The following is a 19,907-nucleotide window of genomic DNA, read 5'->3' on the forward strand; positions in this document are numbered from 1 at the left end:
CCTCACAATCCAAACAACCAAACAAACCCAATCAAAGCCTCAGAAGACTACCGGTACTTAAAATGTCCTCACAATGCAAACAACCGAACAAACACGATCACACCTTTAGAAGACTACTGGTACTTGAAATGTCCTCACAATCCAAACAACCAAACAAACCTAATCACAGCCTTAGAAGACTACCGGTACTTATATTGTCCTCACAATCCAAACAACCGAACAAACCCAATCACAGCCTCAGAAGACTACCAGTACTTAAAATGTCCTCACAATCCAAACAACCGAACAAACCCAATCACAGCCTTAGAAAACTACCATTAGTTAAAATGTCCTCACAATCCAAACAACCCCAATCAAAGCCTCAGAAGACTACCAGTACTTAAAATGTCCTCACAATGCAAACAACCGAACAAACCCAATCACAGCCTCAGAAGACTACCGATATTTAAAATGTCCTCGCAATCCAAACAACCGAACAAACCCAAACACAGCCTCAGAATACTACCAGTACTTAAAATGTCCTCACAATCCAAACAACCAAACAAACCCAATCAAAGCCTCAGAAGACTACCGGTACTTAAAATGTCCTCACAATCCAAACAACCGGACAAACCCAATGAAAGCCTCAGAAGACTACCAGTACTTAAAATGTCCTCACAATCCAAACAACCAACCAAACCCGATCAAAGCCTCAGAAGACTACCAGTACTTAAAATGTCCTCACAATCCAAACAACCGAACAAACCCAATCACAGCCTTAGAAAACTACCGTTAGTTGAAATGTCCTCACAATCAAAACAAACAAACAAACCCAATCACAGCCTTAGAAGACTTGACATGTCCTCACAATCCAAACAACCCCGATCACAGCTTCAGAAGACTACCGGTATTTAAAATTTCCTCACAATGCAAACAACCGAACAAACACGATCACACCTTTAGAAGACTACTGGTACTTGAAATGTCCTCACAATCCAAACAACCAAACAAACCCAATCACAGCCTCAGAAGACTACCAGTACTTAAAATGTCCTCACAATCCAAATAGCCAAACAAACCCAATCAAAGCCTCAGAAGACTACCAGTACTTAAAATGTCCTCACAATCCAAACAACCGAACAAACCCGATCACAGCTTCAGAAGACTACCGGTACTTGAAATGTCCTCACAATCCAAACAAGCGAACAAACTCTATGGAAGTCTCCGCACTGAAACCCTGAACCTGTCCTGTCTATGTAACCTGACATAGAACACAGGCAACCCTTGGTGGACTGGATGTGGTATCAGCTCGGTACTGTGCCAGGATTCTTGTGAAGCAACACAACTGTAAACATTCCGGTGGTGGGATCGAATACTTTCAAGCCACTCTTTGCCCTCTAAAAAAACAACACACACCAGTGAAACAAAACTGAGAGAAGAAGAGGTGGCGATCAGTTTGTGTAGGTTCCTTCCCTCCTCTCTGGCGTAAGTCTTTAGAGGCCCTGAGCTTGAAGAGGCAGCGAGAGGTGTGGGGGTCTTCAACTCGGGACCACTGGAGCTTTTGTGCTGACACAAGTTTTGTAGAAACGGACGTGTTCGTTCGTCATCGTTCAGGGAAACAAAAATCCACGCAGGCTTGGGGGAGTGTGGGGGGCGGGGCTTACAAAAAGTGGGAGGGGAAGATGGCGTTTGAAGACGTAGAAGCAGACACACCGAAGACAACTAAAGTGTTTTCATCATTTATCAAATGCTAAGGCGTGACTTTGGGAGTTCTAACTTGGTACTGATCCAAAGTGTTCATCAGTGATAACACGTCGATCCAGGGTCGTGCACATGGTATCGCTCTGATACCGCCAATCAAAACTGTATTGCACAGGTGTCAAACCTATTCTCTACGTGGCCCACAAAAGCTGGAAGTAAAGCACAGGCATGGGAAATGTTTTTCAACATTCATTTCGCCTCAAAATATCACTTCCCGGTTTTTTGTTGAAATATTTTTCAAAAATACGTTCTGGGGAAAAAATATTTCCTTTTGCCTAAACGCTGCACTGAGTTGCAGGACGGGGAGATGATGGGAAACAAGCTCGCTAGTTAGCTAGCTGACTTGTTGTCGCTAGTTAGCTAACCATCTAGCTAGCTTACTTGTCGTCGCCCGCGTCGGCTCTCCCAGCTACAACGTTGCCGTTGCTGCTAATCATATTTGGATGATTACAATCCCAACACTTGTAGTTGTGGCGTATATTTTGGAGGTGACGGATGTAAACAGAGGTCACAACACAGGAAGTATATTAGTCAAGGGGGCGTGGCTACAGGATAGAGTTGCCAAATGGGAAATGTTTTCTGAGTTCTTTGCATGCACGTTGGAGCATTTGACATGACTTTTTCAATCATAATGTTAGTCCATTTTCTACTAAAAACAATTTAAATGATGTGGTACATCACATGGAACATGTGAGTGTCAAAAAGACAAAAAGGTTGGTAGATGAGAATAAATCTAAAGGTGAAATAACAATTGCAGGAAATGTAGTCTTGATTTTCTAAATGTTATTTCGGGGGCTTGTCTGGGAGAAAGTTGGTGCTGATGGGGGGGGAAAAAAATTATGTTTTTTTTTCTCAAAGGACGGTCACGTGCCTTATAGTAATTTTCTTAATAAATGTTATTTCCTTTTAGGCAGAAAAACAATTGTGTTCTGCATGGAATTGCACAATTTAAAAAACAAACGTAAATAATAATGGTAAGGGACAAGCGGTAGAAAATGGATGGGTAGCAAATATATTATCATACAATCAAAAAAGTTTTAATTTTTTTTAAATATCTGATTTATGATTTCAAAGGAAGTGAAGCATCCAATTGTCCACTAAAAATGACAATGTATTTTACGGTAACATTCTAGCAACTGAGCTGCCAGTTTGTGTAATTTTTGGTGTTTTTTTTACACTATATTACTGGAAATTGAATAAATGGTACCATTGTTTTTTTTTTTATGTGAAAAAACCCAAACCCAATCAGTTTCCATCATTTTACTGTACAAATATTGGTGGTATTTTCAGCATTTTACTGTTAATGGAAAAAGTGGTATAGAAGTTTTTAGGGTAAAAAAAATGTCAGCTTAGTTGCCAGAATTTTATTTTAAAAAACACTTGTATCCTAATACAACGTACACACAACTGTTTATTTTACAGTATAAAACTGACAGCTCATGTTGCCAGAATTTGTCCCGTAAAAAAAAAATTGGTAGTTTTTGTAGTTTTTCCATTTACAGTTAAAATGCTTTCAAAACACTGTCATTTTACAGAAAAATTCTGGCAATTAAGCTCGAGATTTTTTTTAACGTAAGTAGAAACTGTTAGTTTTTTTCCCATTTACAGTAATATTATGTAAAACAGAATTTTACGGAGAGATTTTGGCAACTTAGATGCCAGTTTTTTTTACTGTAAAATTTAGTGAGTTTTTTTACGACATATGTAAATGAAATAAACTGTAATGGTTTTTTTTACGTTAAAAACCCTTTAAATCAGTTGCCATCATTTTACTGTGAAATTGATTGTGTTTTTTACAGCATTTTACTGTGCGTGGGAAAAAAATTGTACGACAGCTTTTTTACGATAAAAAAATGGCAACTCAATTGCCAGAATTTAATCATTAAAAAAACAGATGAACCTTCCATTTACAGTAATACAACAACCATATATTTTACAGTATATAACTGCCAGCTCAGTTGACGGAATTTTACCGTAAAAAATGTAATGTTTTTTTTCCATTTTCAATAAAAACACTGTTAAAAAAAACACTGCAATTTTACAGAAAAATTCTAGCAATTGAGCTGGAGATTTCTGAACGTAATGTTATGTAAAAACACTATTTTACTGTAACATTTGTTATCAGTTTTCTGCCGTAAAATTCAGTGGTTTTACAGCATACTATTGTAGATGGAAAAATAACGTTCAACCATTTTTTGGGGGATAAAATTCTGCCATCTGTATTGCCAGTTTTTCCCCGTAAAAAACTGTTGCAGATTTGATGGTAGTCCTTAAAAAGTGCTGGTAGTTTTTGCATTTCCCCAAAAATGCTATAAGAAACAGTAAATGTTCTGGTAAAATGATGACAACTTAGTTTAGTAGGCTGTAAAAAACACTAAATGGTCAAATTCTGGCAATTAAGTTGCCAGATTTTTTCTGTAAAAACTAAAAATAATGTTAAAAAAATGCTTTTGCAAATGTGTAATAATATAATTGACTGTTGATGAAAACAACATTTCCCACCTGCTAAACCTAACAAAACCAAAACCACTTCCGGGCTGCTGCCATCTTTTTTGTGTGTGGAGCGCAAGCTGGAATTAAGGCAAATGGTGGAAAGTTTAAGTGAAGTATGGGAGAAACATTATTGGACTTATTTGTTTAATAAATGATGAAAAGGGTTGGTTTTTTTTTTTTGGCAGTAGACTTTTGACCCCACTGTATACACGCGCACACACACACACGCACACACACGCACACCGGAGAGTGGGCGGGGCTTAGGGGGAGTTGGCAAAGAGTAAATATCCAGAACATCACGAGTCTTCGTTGCCGGAGTCGTCCTGGTTGTCGTAACATCTGGTGGACGTCTGGCCGTCCTCCGCCGTGCTGGCGCCTCCGGCCTCGCCTATGGACTCCATGTCGCTCTCGTCGTCCTCGTCCTCGTCCTCCTCCATGTCGTCGTCGTAAAGGTCGTCGTAGAGCAGGTCCGAGCTGCTGTCCTGGGACGGCACCCTGGTCTGGACGCAGTACTCGGCCAATGTGGTCGGCACTTTGACGCCGTCCCGTTCGGCGTCCGCCGCCGTGGACGTCACCTGTTTCCTGCGGACCAATCAAAAGGTCGTGTTAGGTCCTGACTGACACCTTTTCTTTCTTTCTTTTTTTTTTTGTCCCACAGCTGACAAGTTAGCAGCTTACTATGTGTCTCCATACTAGAGATGCGCGGATAGGCAATTATTTAAACCGCAACCGCATCAGAAAGTCGTCAACCATCCGCCATCCACCCGATGTAACATTTGATCAGAACCGCACCCGCCCGTTGTTATATATCTAATATAGACGATGCAAGGCATTATGAGGTTATAAAGCTTTTGCCTGTTAAAGAAAGGAGACTGATCCAATGCAGCACAGACATTCGCGTGCCACGCTGTCACGACCCAGACGCACACCAGTGCGCAATCATATGGGAGCCGCGCTGAGCGCACCTCCAAGCGCGTCTCGCTGCCGGCGACGGCCGGGTATATGGGCCCGACGCTCCAGCGCCATCCATTTTCAGGGCTAGTTGATTCGGCAGGTGGGTTGTTACACACTCCTTAGCGGGTTCCGACTTCCATGGCCACCGTCCTGCTGTCTATATCAACCAGGGTGAGCCCCACCCCTTTCGTGAGCGCAGTGCGCGCGGAGTGACCCCTGTTACGCGCCCCCGGCAACAGGGGTGGCGGGCAGGTAAGCTGCGCGGGCGGAGCGCGCGGAGTGACCCCTGTTACGTACGAGCCCCCGGCCACGGGGGTGGCGGGCAGGTAAGCTGCTTACCTGCTGCGCGTGACGCCGGCCGCGGCGAAGGCGGACGAGGCGGGGTGTCGGTGCGGTGGGCGCGGTGGTGACCCTGGACGTGCGTCGGGCCCTTCTCGCGGATCGCCTCAGCTACGGCTCCCGGTGGGGCCCTCTCGGGGGAAGGGGCCTCGGTCCCAGACCCCGGCGAGGCGTCCCTTCTCCGCTCCGTAAAAGTGTCCATCTCTTTTCTTTTTTTTTCTTCTGTTGTGGCATATGCTGCAGGTGCCTGCTCGTTTTTCGTATGTGGGTAACAACATTTAACTATGTATATATATTTACCAATTGGTTTAACTGCCACCCGCCTGAATCTATTTAAAATCTAATTTTTTTTTATTTCATCCGCCCGATCTGCGGATAATCCGCGGACTCCGCGGTTGTGCCCGCAAACCGCGCATCTCTACTCCATACACAGTGTGGAGCCGCTCCTCTCAGTTAATAATAAATCACCTCCACTGCGGTAGACAAATTGCATTTCTTAATATCTGAAGTACTCACTGGAGGACGAGGCTAGCCGGTATAATAAAAGCTAAACTAGCCGCTAAGCTAGCTTGAGACAACACAATAAATACACCTTATTGCCAAAAGTATTTGTCCACCTGCCTTGACTCACATATGAAGTTGAAGTGCCATCCCATTCCTAACCCATAGGGTTCAATATGACAACTTTTGCAGCTTCAACTCTTCTGGGAAGGCTGTCCACAAGGTTGCGGAATGTGTTTATAGGAATTTTCCACCATTCTTCCAAAAGCGCATTGGTGAGGTCACACACTGATGTTGGTGGAGAAGGCCTGGCTCTAATTCATCCCAAAGGTGTTCTATCGGGTTCAGGTCAGGACTCTGTGCAGGCCAGTCAAGTTCATCCACACCAGACTCTGTCATCCATGTCTTTATGGACCTTGCTTTGTGCACTGGTGCACAGTCATGTTGGAAGACGCTGGAAATCACTGAGAGCGGCCCATTCTTTCACAAATGTTTGTAGAAACAGTCTCCATGCCTAAGTACTTGATTTTATACACCTGTGATTAAGACACCTGATTCTCATCATTTGGATGGGTGGCCAAACACTTTTGGCAATATAGTGTATCTGCAGCTTATGTTCGCATACGGCTAATAAATGTACACATTTTTTTTTCTTCTAAAATGTGGTAGGTGTGGCTTAAATACCGGTTCGCTCTATAGTCTGGAAAGTACGGTGGTCAATTTTATACAATTTTATAGTAGTTTACGGATTTAATCCATTGTAAGGTTTCCTCGAGAGGAATATTGCAAACATTTAAATACAAATAATTCCAAGCTCATCCACGTAGCTTACATCGTTTCTTACAGAAAGTATCAGAATGCTGCCTCTTCTTCTTTACTCGTATAATAATAAGTCTTCTATTTGTCAATATCTTTACACAAACTTGGATCTGGTCGCTTTATTTAAGGAAATCACGGAACGTGAAACTCGCTGCGCTTTTTGTTAATGAGACCACACTACGAGAAGCGAAAACAAACAAAACGGAACTGGTAAGACGCTGTGAAAGAAGGACAAAAACTGGATTTCCCGGCCAAAAGAATGTAAGTTTTGAAAGGTAAGATACTGAGTAGAAGCGACCAACGCTGCAAGAGGAAGGGAAAGGGAGGGGGCGTGTCCATGTGAGCGCTACACTGGAAAAAAGGCAACTTTTCTCATGCAGGGCAAACAAGCTGGTGCTTGAACACTAATTATTTCTATATTCTTTAAATACTACTTATCATATGTGTATATACTCATACCTGCCAACTTTTGAAATCAGAAAAACCTAGTAGCCAGGGTCCAGGGGCCGCAGGACAAAGTCCTGGTGGGGGGTTCAGGGTTCGCCCTCGACGCAAAATGATTGATTGCATTCAGACAGGTTAAAATGTTGCTAAAACCATCACTTTTCTATCAGTCACAGTGACTTTTCAAAACAAAAATATTACAGCAAAAATCATATGGGTTGATTGACATGTTTATTCTGTAAGCTAACTTCAATAGTTTGAAATTATTTTGACAGTTAATGCCAGTTATCCTGTCAACCTTTCACAAGACTTCAATTTGTTCATTGAAAGTATAAACACTTTTTACAGTAAACAAATGGTAAAACAGTACTAAACAATTCCATAAAAAAAAAAAATTGGTGTCATTATTAACTTTCTGTCCAAGCTTGTATAATCTACTGCCTTGTTCAATTGTAAAAAATATTCTGTGCCTAAAATTCACATTTCTATCACAATTATCATACTGTAAACATGGTAAGCTAACTTCATTAAAATTAATAGTCCTGTCAATAGCATGGAATTACAATTCAAATGTAGTTTTTTTGTAAGCCTTTCAAAAGAATTCAAAATATGAAAAATGAATGCAAATGAATTGAAGCCATCAGACACTTGAAAAGTGGCACATCACATCTCTAATGTAATCATTTGAACTTTTCAACAGAAATAGCACTGCAAAAATATTAAGGACATACTTCTGTATTTTGGTAGTTATGCTGTCAACATTTAACAAGATTTCTTCAACTTGGACTTGAAAGCATAAATAGTATAAACACTTTTAACAGTATAACAGTACTAAACAATTCCAATAGATAACATTGGTGTCATTACCTTTTTGTGGCTAAAATCCAAATTTAGCAACGGCATTAGACTTGTGTTTTTTTGTCCCAACGTGGTCTTTTACATGGCTAATTCCTCCGTGTCCGATCGAAAAATCTTGTCTGCACAAGGTGCAATTCGCGTAGTTTTCACCCTTTTTGGAACGGATAATTATTCCCGGATAGGCTTTTGAATATTCTTCACGGAATGACTGCAGTTTTCTTTTCGGTTTAAGACTCGTATGCGATTTTTCTCCGGCTGATTCCATGATCGTTCGCTCGTTTGGAAACAATGGCAACTGGTGCCTCGTGCTTGGCAGCGGTGCTATAAATAGCCTCGCGCATGGCATTCGGAATGGCTCGATAGGAAGTTACGGGAAGCAGTGTCGATTGTCATTGTTGTTACGCGATTTCGTGAATAAAACTTAAAAAAAAAATTTTTTTTTAATGAATGAAAAACCGTATTTTTTATCACTGCAACCGTAACCCGGAATAGGTTGATGAAAACCGTACTAATTACGGGAAAACCAGAGTAGTTGGCAGGTATGTATACTGGATCTGATGATGTAGTCCAGTTGTAGTTGAAGAAGAAGAAAAAAGGCTGATACCGATAAAAAGAAGTCAATATACAGTACAGGCCAAAAGTTTGGACACACCTTCTCCTCATGCAACTTTCTATTTACATTGTAGATTGTCACATCAAAACTAGGAATGAACACGTGTGGAGTTATGTACTTAACAAAAAAAGGGGAAATAACTGAAAACATAAACGGGACAAGCGGTAGCAAATAGATGGATGTTTTATATTCTAGTTTCTTCAAAATAGCCACCCTTTGCTCTGATTACTGCTTTGCACACTCTTGGCATTCTCTCCATGAGCTTCAAGCACACCTGTGAAGTGGAAACCATTTCAGGTGACTACCTCTTGAAGCTCATGGAGAGAATGCCAAGAGTTTGCAAAGCAGAAATCAGAGCAAAAGGGTGGCTATTTTCAGAGGTGGGTAGTAACGCGCTACATTTACTCCGTTACATCTACTTGAGTAACTTTTGGGATAAATTGTACTTCTAAGAGTAGTTTTAATGCAACATACTTATACTTTTACTTGAGTATATTTATAGAGAAGAAACGCTACTTTTACTCCGCTACTTTTATCTACATTCAGCTCGCTACTCGCTACTAATTTTTATCGATCTGTTAATGCACGCTTTGTTTGTTTTGGTCTGTCAGACAGACCTTCATAGTGCCTGCGTTTCAACAAATACAGTCACTGGTGACGTTCACTCCGTTCCACCAATCAGATGCAGTCACTGGTGACGTTGGACCAATCAAACAGAGCCAGGCGGTCACATGACCTGATTTAAACAAGTTGAAAAACTTATTGGGGTGTTACCATTTAGTGGTCAATTGTACGGAATATGTACTGTACTGTGCAATCTACTAATAAAAGTTCCAATCAATCAATCAAAAGTGTGAAGGAAAAAAGACCATTTTTTATTTCAACTGTACATCCCGTCAAAAGCCTAAAGACTGACTGCACAGTTCTTGTCTTCACAATAAAAGTGCCGCTCCATCGCGTCTGCGCTTTCAAAATAAGAGTCTCCGAAAGCCTGCACAAACAAGCTAGCAAGCTACGGAGTTTGCCGCCAATGTATTTCTTGTAAAGTGTATAAAAACGAATATGGAAGCTGGACAAATAAGATGCCAAAAACCAACCACTTTCATGTGGTATTAGACAGAAAGGAGGAACTTTTTTTCTCCTCCATTTGAAAACGTGGACGTTATCATCACTACTGTCTGATTACAATCAATGCAAGTCATCAGAATCAGGTAATACACCAACTTATATTCTTGTCTTCATGAAAGAAAGGAATCTATATGTGTTAAACATGCATGTATATTCATTAAAACACCTTTAACATGTAAACAAAAACGGCAAAAAAAAAATATATAAATTATATACTGTATATATCAATGTATGTATGTATATATATATATATATATATATATATATATATATATATATATATGTGTGTGTGTGTGTGTATATATATATATATGTATATATGTGTGTGTGTGTGTGTTACTCATCAGTTACTCAGTACTTGAGTAGTTTTTTTACAACATACTTTTTACTTTTACTCAAGTAAATATTTGGGTGACTACTCCTTACTTTTACTTGAGTAATAAATCTCTAAAGTAACAGTACTCTTACTTGAGTACAATTTCTGGCTACTCTACCCACCTCTGGCTATTTTGAAGAAACTAGAATATAAAACATGTTTTCAGTTACTTTTTTGTGAAGTACATAACTCCACATGTGTTCATTCATAGTTTTGATGTGACAATCTACAATGTAAATAGTCATGAAAATAAAGGAGTGTCCAAACTTTACTGCATGTGTATAAACTGGATCTGCTGATGTAGTTCAGTTGTAGTTAAATAAGAAAAAAAAGGCCAATCTACGTCAAAATGCCAAATATCAGCGACGATAATCTGTTGCTCACTAAACCGAACATGTTTTTGGGATGAGGAAAGCTAACTACGACTACATAAGATGAGTTCATATCTGTATTACGGTGGTAAAAAACAGCCAATAATAAATAGTACTGTATGCAGACAGTATTCATTACCTGATGATCTCAGCATACTCTTTGTCTTTGCCTTTGCTGTCCCTCCATCTGCGAAACATGACAGAGGCGTCCACATTTGCAGGCGAAAAGGTGTTTGGTTCGTTGAGGAGAGAGATGACACTCAGCAGAATTGTCCTGTCAAAAAGAAAAACATGCCAACATGAGCATGCGGTCCACAAATAAAGATTTTGTCGATGAAGAAGACTTCCATGCCTCTTGGCTGCAACAAAGGCAGTGCAACAACACAAACGGGCATTTGGAGCATTCCTGCTAAAATGCAGATTTGAAGTAGGACTGCCAAAGATGGTATTTAAGAAGTGTGCTAGACAAGAACACCACAACGAGTCATTTGTATTTCTTCTTCATTGGCATGAGTGGCACTCATGTGGTCTGCTGCAATAAACCATCTTCTTCAGAGTTCATCACATATTTATTCACTGGACATTTAGTTATATTTCTATAGCAACACACCTGTCTGACCACTGCCATCGTTGTACACCTTTACATTGATTTTCATACTTTTCGACCACAAAAAAATGGCTTTATTTTAACAAAAAATCTTAGGGTTCATTAAACACATGTTTCTTATTGCAATCGAAGAACAATTTAGTCCTTAAATAAAATAGTGAACATACTAGACAACTTGTCTTTTAGTAGTAAGTAAACAAACAAAGACTCCTAATTAGTCGTATGCAGTAACATATTGTGTCATTTATACACCTATTATTTTGTACACATTATGAGGGACAAACTGTAAAAATGGATTATTAATCTCCGTGTTAATTACTGTTAATATCTGCATTCGGGTGGTAGGCGGGGTACACCCTGGACAAGTCATCGCAGGGCCAACACAGACAAATAGCTAAATAGATAGGTCTTTATTGTCATTGCACAAGTACAGGTAAAAGCCAGTAAATTAGAATATTTTGAAAAACTTGATTTATTTCAGTAATTGCATTCAAAAGGTGTAACTTGTACATTATATTTATTCATTGCACACAGACTGATGCATTCAAATGTTTATTTCATTTAATTTTGATGATTTGAAGTGGCAACAAATGAAAATCCAAAATTCCGTGTGTCACAAAATTTGAATATTACTTAAGGCTAATACAAAAAAGGGATTTTTAGAAATGTTGGCCAACTGAAAAGTATGAAAATGAAAAATATGAGCATGTACAATACTCAATACTTGGTTGGAGCTCCTTTTGCCTCAATTACTGCGTTAATGCGGCGTGGCATGGAGTCGATGAGTTTCTGGCACTGCTCAGGTGTTATGAGAGCCCAGGTTGCTCTGATAGTGGCCTTCAACTCTTCTGCGTTTTTGGGTCTGGCATTCTGCATCTTCCTTTTCACAATACCCCACAGATTTTCTATGGGGCTAAGGTCAGGGGAGTTGGCGGGCCAATTTAGAACAGAAATACCATGGTCCGTAAACCAGGCACGGGTAGATTTTGCGCTGTGTGCAGGCGCCAAGTCCTGTTGGAACTTGAAATCTCCATCTCCATAGAGCAGGTCAGCAGCAGGAAGCATGAATTGCTCTAAAACTTGCTGGTAGACGGCTGCGTTGACCCTGGATCTCAGGAAACAGAGTGGACCGACACCAGCAGATGACATGGCACCCCAAACCATCACCCAACCATGCAAATTTTGCATTTCCTTTGGAAATCGAGGTCCCAGAGTCTGGAGGAAGACAGGAGAGGCACAGGATCCACGTTGCCTGAAGTCTAGTGTAAAGTTTCCACCATCAGTGATGGTTTGGGGTGCCATGTCATCTGCTGGTGTCGGTCCACTCTGTTTCCTGAGATCCAGGGTCAACGCAGCCGTCTACCAGCAAGTTTTAGAGCACTTCATGCTTCCTGCTGCTGACCTGCTCTATGGAGATGGAGATTTCAAGTTCCAACAGGACTTGGCGCCTGCACACAGCGCAAAATCTACCCGTGCCTGGTTTACGGACCATGGTATTTCTGTTCTAAATTGGCCCGCCAACTCCCCTGACCTTAGCCCCATAGAAAATCTGTGGGGTATTGTGAAAAGGAAGATGCAGAATGCCAGACCCAAAAACGCAGAAGAGTTGAAGGCCACTATCAGAGCAACCTGGGCTCTCATAACACCTGAGCAGTGCCAGAAACTCATCCACTCCATGCCACGCCGCATTAACGCAGTAATTGAGGCAAAAGGAGCTCCAACCAAGTATTGAGTATTGTACATGCTCATATTTTTCATTTTCATACTTTTCAGTTGGCCAACATTTCTAAAAATCCCTTTTTTGTATTAGCCTTAAGTAATATTCTAATTTTGTGACACACGGAATTTTGGATTTTCATTTGTTGCCACTTCAAATCATCAAAATTAAATAAAATAAACATTTGAATGCATCAGTCTGTGTGCAATGAATAAATATAATGTACAAGTTACACCTTTTCAATGCAATTACTGAAATAAATCAAGTTTTTCAAAATATTCTAATTTACTGGCTTTTACCTGTACAACGAAACTGTGTTTTCAGCACAAACCCGTTGAAGATGAGACACACAAACAGTGTACAGGGTTACAGAACAGGAACGCTGATGGGTCGCCACAAGGCGCCCCGTAAAAGGGGAAAAAGGTAAAACGCTGGGGAAGGATGAGTAAAGAAATACAATCTGGGCTCCTAAGGGGGCCCAGTCTGGAGTGGGAAAAAAACCCTCCATAGCAAAGCACATATACATATTACAACGTACATCTCCAGATATCTAGCAACAGAGGGAAGGGAGTGCGGGGTCATGGTGGCGGGCCGCAGCTCTCAGGCGCTGACCATCCTTTCATCGCCCCTATGGGATTTGCGTCGAAGGCGTTGGGTTGGAGGGGGTGGGGTGTGTATGTGTGGCGTATATTTTTTTGGATGCATGTTTGTGTGTAAGCCTGCAGTGTGTCTCTGTTCCGCGGACTTGATCTTGTGCAGTCGCTAGTCCAAAGTCAAAAACAACAGGTGTGTGTCCATGAGAGACAAGAAGGGAGTCTGTTGTGTCTTCGCTGCACTGTCCTTGGGGAGAGTCTCCAAGCCAGGGAAACAATCCAAGTTAGAATGTTTTGTATGCCAGTGAAAATAAAATTTGCTTTTCACTCTAAATTGTCTATGACTGGTGCTCAAAAATCCTGCGGGACAGACAGTCCGATGTTATCCAAATCACAAGATTTGGATAACAGACAGACAGAACCGGTACTTTTCAAACAGTGTATAGTACCGTTTTTGATTCATTAGTACTAGTGTGTGAATGTGAGTGGGAATGTTGTCTGTCTATCTGTGTTGGCCCTTTGGGAATAAGCGGTAGAAAATGGATGGATGGATGGATAGTACCGCCATACTATACTAGTACCGATATGCCACACAACCCTAATGCACGCACAATTGTAATTGTTTTTTTGTACAATGAGGATTAGCATACTTGCCAACCTTGAGACCTCCAAATTCGGGAGATTTGGGGGAGGGGGGGGGGGATTAAGGGGGGAGTGTATGTATATATATATATATATATATATATATATATATATATATATATATAGCTAGAATTCACGGAAATTCAAGTATTTATTTTATATATATATATATATATATATATATATATATATATATATATATATAAATAAAAATAAATACTTGAATTTCAGTGTTTATTTATTTACACATATACACACACATAACTTTGTTTTCATTTATATATATATATATATATAATTTATATTTATATATACATATAAATAAAATAAATACTTGAATTTCAGTGTTCATTTATTTACACATATACACACACAACACTCCTCTCTACTCATTGTTGTATTTGAAAGTGCAATGCTTTGCAGCCAGTAGCACAGCCTTTGAAGGAGCATAGGTATGGGCAGTGTAATATTCTGGGTTGGAGTCAATAACCAGGCGAGGTGACGAAGTTACGTCTCTTTACTTCATACTTCAGAACAGACTCCCACACTTGCCGTCAGTGTGCGCAATACAACGTAAACCGTTGGCCAAGCAAAAAGTAACCACAGAACACTACACGGTATAGTGTTCTGTGGTTACTTTTTGCTTGGCCAAGTGGATGTGACGACAGGCTGTCCTCACTCAGGTCCGCACGGACCTGGAGGGGGCGTGCCTTAAGTTCGGCTGGAAATCGGGAGAAATTCGAGAGAATGGTTGTCCCGGGAGATTTTCGGGAGAGGCACTGAAATTCGGGAATCTCCCGGAAAATTCGGGAGAGTTGGCAAGTATGGATACTGCTATCGGTATTTTTTGTTCTAGCTGACTGACAGCTTGACCAAGAGGACAAGTGTTCATTGTCTAAGTCACTATAATATTGATCGTTATCCATGCAGCACGTCATGCTTGTTATTACAATTACCCACACTGTCGAGCTCGCTGTGTACTAACAAAACATGAAATAATACTTTACAGACACTGCAATATGGATGTTCATGTTTTTCACTCAGTGTCCTATCACATTGTGTTGTGCATTACAAACTCAAAAGCCAGTCAGCTGCTGAATTGATTAACGTGGACCCTGACTTAAACAAATTGAAAAACTTATTGGGGTGTTACCATTTAGTGGTCAATTGTACGGAATATGTACTGTACTGTGCAATCTACTAATAAAAGTCTCAATCAATCAAAAAAGCTTACGGCTAACGCCATAGAATGTCGTTGCAAGGCGATGTTTTACTACGCTAGAAAAAGAGTTGGCTCTTACAATAACAATGTCGTTATAGCTTGGTTATTAAACTGGTTACGGAGCGTGAAATAAGTATTGTTGGCAGTTTTTGGATGCATTTTAGAGTGATTTAGAGGAAGAATGAATTGCTCCAATTAGCAGCTTTGCTAGCCACCTAGAACGAGATGATTATTATAAATGAGAATGCAAAAAACATGTGTTCTTGTCTCTCATAAGTATCGTGAACTATAAGCAAAATTATCGTATTTTCCGCACTATAAGGCGCACCTAAAAACCACAAATTTTCTCAAAAGCTGACAGTGCGCCTTATAACCCGGTGCGCTTTATATATGGATAAATATTAAGATTCATTTTCATAAAGTTTCGGTCTCGTAACTACGGTAAACAGCCGCCATCTTTTTTCCCGGTAGAACAGGAAGCGCTTCTTCTTCTACGCAAGCAACCGCCAAGGTAAGCACCCGCCCCCATAGAACAGGAAGCGCTTCTTCTTCTACTGTAAGCAACCACCCGCCCGCGTAGAAGAAGAAAAAGCGCGCGGATATTACCGTACGTTTCATTTCCTTTGTGTGTTTACATCTGTAAAGACCACAAAATGGCTCCTACTAAACGACAGGGATCCGGTTCATGAAAAGACGCAATCTCTCCATCCGCACACGGATTACTATTTCACAGCAACTGATATTCCTGTGAACCGCACTGTGGATACAACGGGAGCACGTACGGTGAATATTCGCACCACAGGGAATGAGAAGTCATCCTTCACTGTGGTTCTAGCTTGCCATGATAATGGCCAGAAACTGCCACCCATGGTGATATTCAAAAGGAAGACCTTGCCAAAAGAGACCTTTCCAGCCGGCGTCATCATAAAAGCTAACTCGAAGGGATGGATGAAGAAAAGATGAGCGAGTGGTTCAGGTAAGTTTAAGTTTACGCGAAGAGGCCGGGTGGCTTTTTTCACGCAGCTTCGTCCATGTTGATATACGACTCCATGCGCGCCCACATCACGCTGGTTTTTAATATATTATTAAAGTTTGACTGACCTATCTGACTGTTTTTTTGACATTCCTTTAGCGCAGTTAGATGCGGCTTACAACACGGGGCGGCTTATAGGTGGACAAAGTTTTGAAATATGCCGTTCATTGAAGGCGCGGCTTATAACCCAGGGCGCCTTATGGTGCGGAAAATACGGTACCCAAAAAAGTGCAGTCGTTAGAAAATGTTTACCTGACATTCTGGGTGGGATTCCATCTTTCAGAGGGCAGCTCACCGCTCTGAGGATCATCAACTGGGGGGTGCAGGATGGAGATGCAGACATCACCGTTCTGGTAAGGGGTGAGGGAGCATTATAGTTACCGCTTGGTGCAATTTAGCCCATACGGAGAAAGAGGCAAAACAACAAATGTCGTCATTAAAGACATTGGAAGTGCGGTCAGTAAACAGCCATATGAATACCAGGAAGGACAAATACCTCATAGATGTTTGGGTGCCACATCTTGGTGATGAAACGGAAGGTGGGTGGCGAGTACGGGTAGTCGACCGGGAACTTGATGTGAGCCTGGAAGAGTGAACACACAGTCAGTGCAGCCCGCTTGAGTCCACAACATGTGTGGAAAATAACACTGGCTGGATTTGTGCATTGGACACAGTGGAACCTCAATTTACGGACTTAATTGGTTCTTGTACGGGGTTCGTAAATCGGAAAGTTGGTATAGTATAAGAAACAATGCAAATATAAATATTGGGTTCCAGATCGACCATATTTTACTGAAGGTTTGTACACATTGAACACAATATAAAGTGCTGTAGGGTTTAGAAAATGATTTTAGAATGAATCGCATTTCTTATTGGAAACGATTCTTATTTCAAAATAATTAAATACTGATTAAAAAATATATACAGGTAAAAGCCAGTAAATTAGAATATTTTGAAAAACTTGATTTATTTCAGTAATTGCATTCAAAAGGTGTAACTTGTACATTATATTTATTCATTGCACACAGACTGATGCATTCAAATGTTTATTTCATTTAATTTTGATGCTTTGAAGTGGCAACAAATGAAAATCCCAAATTCCGTGTGTCACAAAATTAGAATATTACTTAAGGCTAATACAAAAAAGGGATTTTTAGAAATGTTGGCCAACTGAAAAGTATGAAAATGAAAAATATGAGCATGTACAATACTCAATACTTGGTTGGAGCTCCTTTTGCCTCAATTACTGCGTTAATGCGGCGTGGCATGGAGTCGATGAGTTTCTGGCACTGCTCAGGTGTTATGAGAGCCCAGGTTGCTCTGATAGTGGCCTTCAACTCTTCTGCGTTTTTGGGTCTGGCATTCTGCATCTTCCTTTTCACAATACCCCACAGATTTTCTATGGGGCTAAGGTCAGGGGAGTTGGCGGGCCAATTTAGAACAGAAATACCATGGTCCGTAAACCAGGCACGGGTAGATTTTGCGCTGTGTGCAGGCGCCAAGTCCTGTTGGAACTTGAAATCTCCATCTCCATAGAGCAGGTCAGCAGCAGGAAGCATGAAGTGCTCTAAAACTTGCTGGTAGACGGCTGCGTTGACCCTGGATCTCAGGAAACAGAGTGGACCGACACCAGCAGATGACATGGCACCCCAAACCATCACCCAACCATGCAAATTTTGCATTTCCTTTGGAAATCGAGGTCCCAGAGTCTGGAGGAAGACAGGAGAGGCACAGGATCGGCGTTGCCTGAAATCTAGTGTAAAGTTTCCACCATCAGTGATGGTTTGGGGTGCCATGTCATCTGCTGGTGTCGGTCCACTCTGTTTCCTGAGATCCAGGGTCAACGCAGCCGTCTACCAGCAAGTTTTAGAGCACTTCATGCTTCCTGCTGCTGACCTGCTCTATGGAGATGGAGATTTCAAGTTCCAACAGGACTTGGCGCCTGCACACAGCGCAAAATCTACCCGTGCCTGGTTTATGGACCATGGCATTTCTGTTCTAAATTGGCCCGCCAACTCCCCTGACCTTAGCCCCATAGAAAATCTGTGGGGTATTGTGAAAAGGAAGATGCAGAATGCCAGACCCAAAAACGCAGAAGAGTTGAAGGCCACTATCAGAGCAACCTGGGCTCTCATAACACCTGAGCAGTGCCAGAAACTCATCGACTCCATGACACACCGCATTAACGCAGTAATTGAGGCAAAAGGAGCTCCAACCTAGTATTGAGTATTGTACATGCTCATACTTTTCATTTTCATACTTTTCAGTTGGCCAACATTTCTAAAAATCCCTTTTTTGTATTAGCCTTAAGTAATATTCTAATTTTGTGACACACGGAATTTTGGATTTTCATTTGTTGCCACTTCAAATCATCAAAATTAAATGAAATAAACATTTGAATGCATCAGTCTGTGTGCAATGAATAAATATAATGTACAAGTTACACCTTTTGAATGCAATTACTGAAATAAATCAAGTTTTTCAAAATATTCTAATTTACTGGCTTTTACCTGTGTATACATATATTGTTTTAGAATCTGTCCTGTCCAGCCACTTTATTAAATGTTTGAGTATAATTTTATAAACAAAACCACAGTTTTGTTTTAAGTAATACCGAATATAATTATCTAGAGCTGTTTATTTTATATAGAAATGTAGTTAATCATAGAACTGGCGCCGAATGTTATTAAAAAAGTATTGATTTGGAATCGTTATGAATCGAGAATCGATTCTGAATGGAATGGTGTGGTGCCCAAAGATTCACAACCCTACAGTACTGTATATCAAACTAAGAAAACAAGGCGGTGATGGATAAACTTTCTATTTCATAACAAGCTGAACTGCGCTGTATTCGCTGCTGTGGCCACACGCTCAGAAGCCACTCACAAACTATCAGAAATCACACAAATCCTTAACTTTAACAATTATATTGCTACAATAGTGAACATTTAAGAATGTAAAATCCACCCAAGCGGAGGAGAAAGCAGCTGACAGGGAGTAAGGACAGATAAGTCTGCTCTGGCATGATTTTACAGAAAAGCCTGGTCTCATCACAATTAAAACTTGCTGGAGTACAAAGCCTGCTTCATAAATTCTTGCATACTAGTGAGCGCCATTAATGTACATCTCGCAAATAGTCTAACTCCACAGCGATTCCCTTCTTTCCACATTGGTCTATTGAGTTTTTGGACTAATAATGAGTTGGCAAAATGAACAAAAGTCGGAAAAAAGCCCACACACGCTGATCACTGAGTAGTGGTAGAGTCCTGCAATGTGCAGCGAGTGACGTGGAGGGCTCCGTCTCCTCACTAAAATACTGTGCCCTGCTTTTTGCTTGCAGGCGCAACACAAAATGAACGAATTAAGCGCTCGGACACAGACAGCACACAAAGGCACATTTGGCTCCATCTAAAAGTTTGTAAATCAAGGTTCCACTGAGATCGACTGATATGGTTTT

General features: G+C 40.7%; 1 protein-coding gene across 1 annotated transcript in view; it reads right to left on the minus strand.

The window, feature by feature from the left end:
• Positions 1-4,379: 4,379 nt before the first annotated feature.
• The window catches only part of ube2r2 (ubiquitin-conjugating enzyme E2R 2), a 38,540-nt gene continuing 23,012 nt past the window's right edge, over positions 4,380-19,907 (minus strand). Inside the window, exons 3-6 of the mRNA XM_061932385.2 lie at positions 16,947-17,033; positions 16,703-16,800; positions 10,776-10,910; positions 4,380-4,815 (exon numbers count right to left, since the gene is read on the minus strand). Of these exons, the coding sequence (XP_061788369.1) occupies positions 4,530-4,815; positions 10,776-10,910; positions 16,703-16,800; positions 16,947-17,033 (606 nt within the window). The 3' untranslated portion in view covers positions 4,380-4,529. The remainder of the gene's footprint in view (positions 4,816-10,775; positions 10,911-16,702; positions 16,801-16,946; positions 17,034-19,907) is intronic.

Source organism: Nerophis lumbriciformis, linkage group LG38, assembly GCF_033978685.3.
Source record: "Nerophis lumbriciformis linkage group LG38, RoL_Nlum_v2.1, whole genome shotgun sequence".
Taxonomy (NCBI): Eukaryota; Metazoa; Chordata; class Actinopteri; order Syngnathiformes; family Syngnathidae; genus Nerophis; species Nerophis lumbriciformis.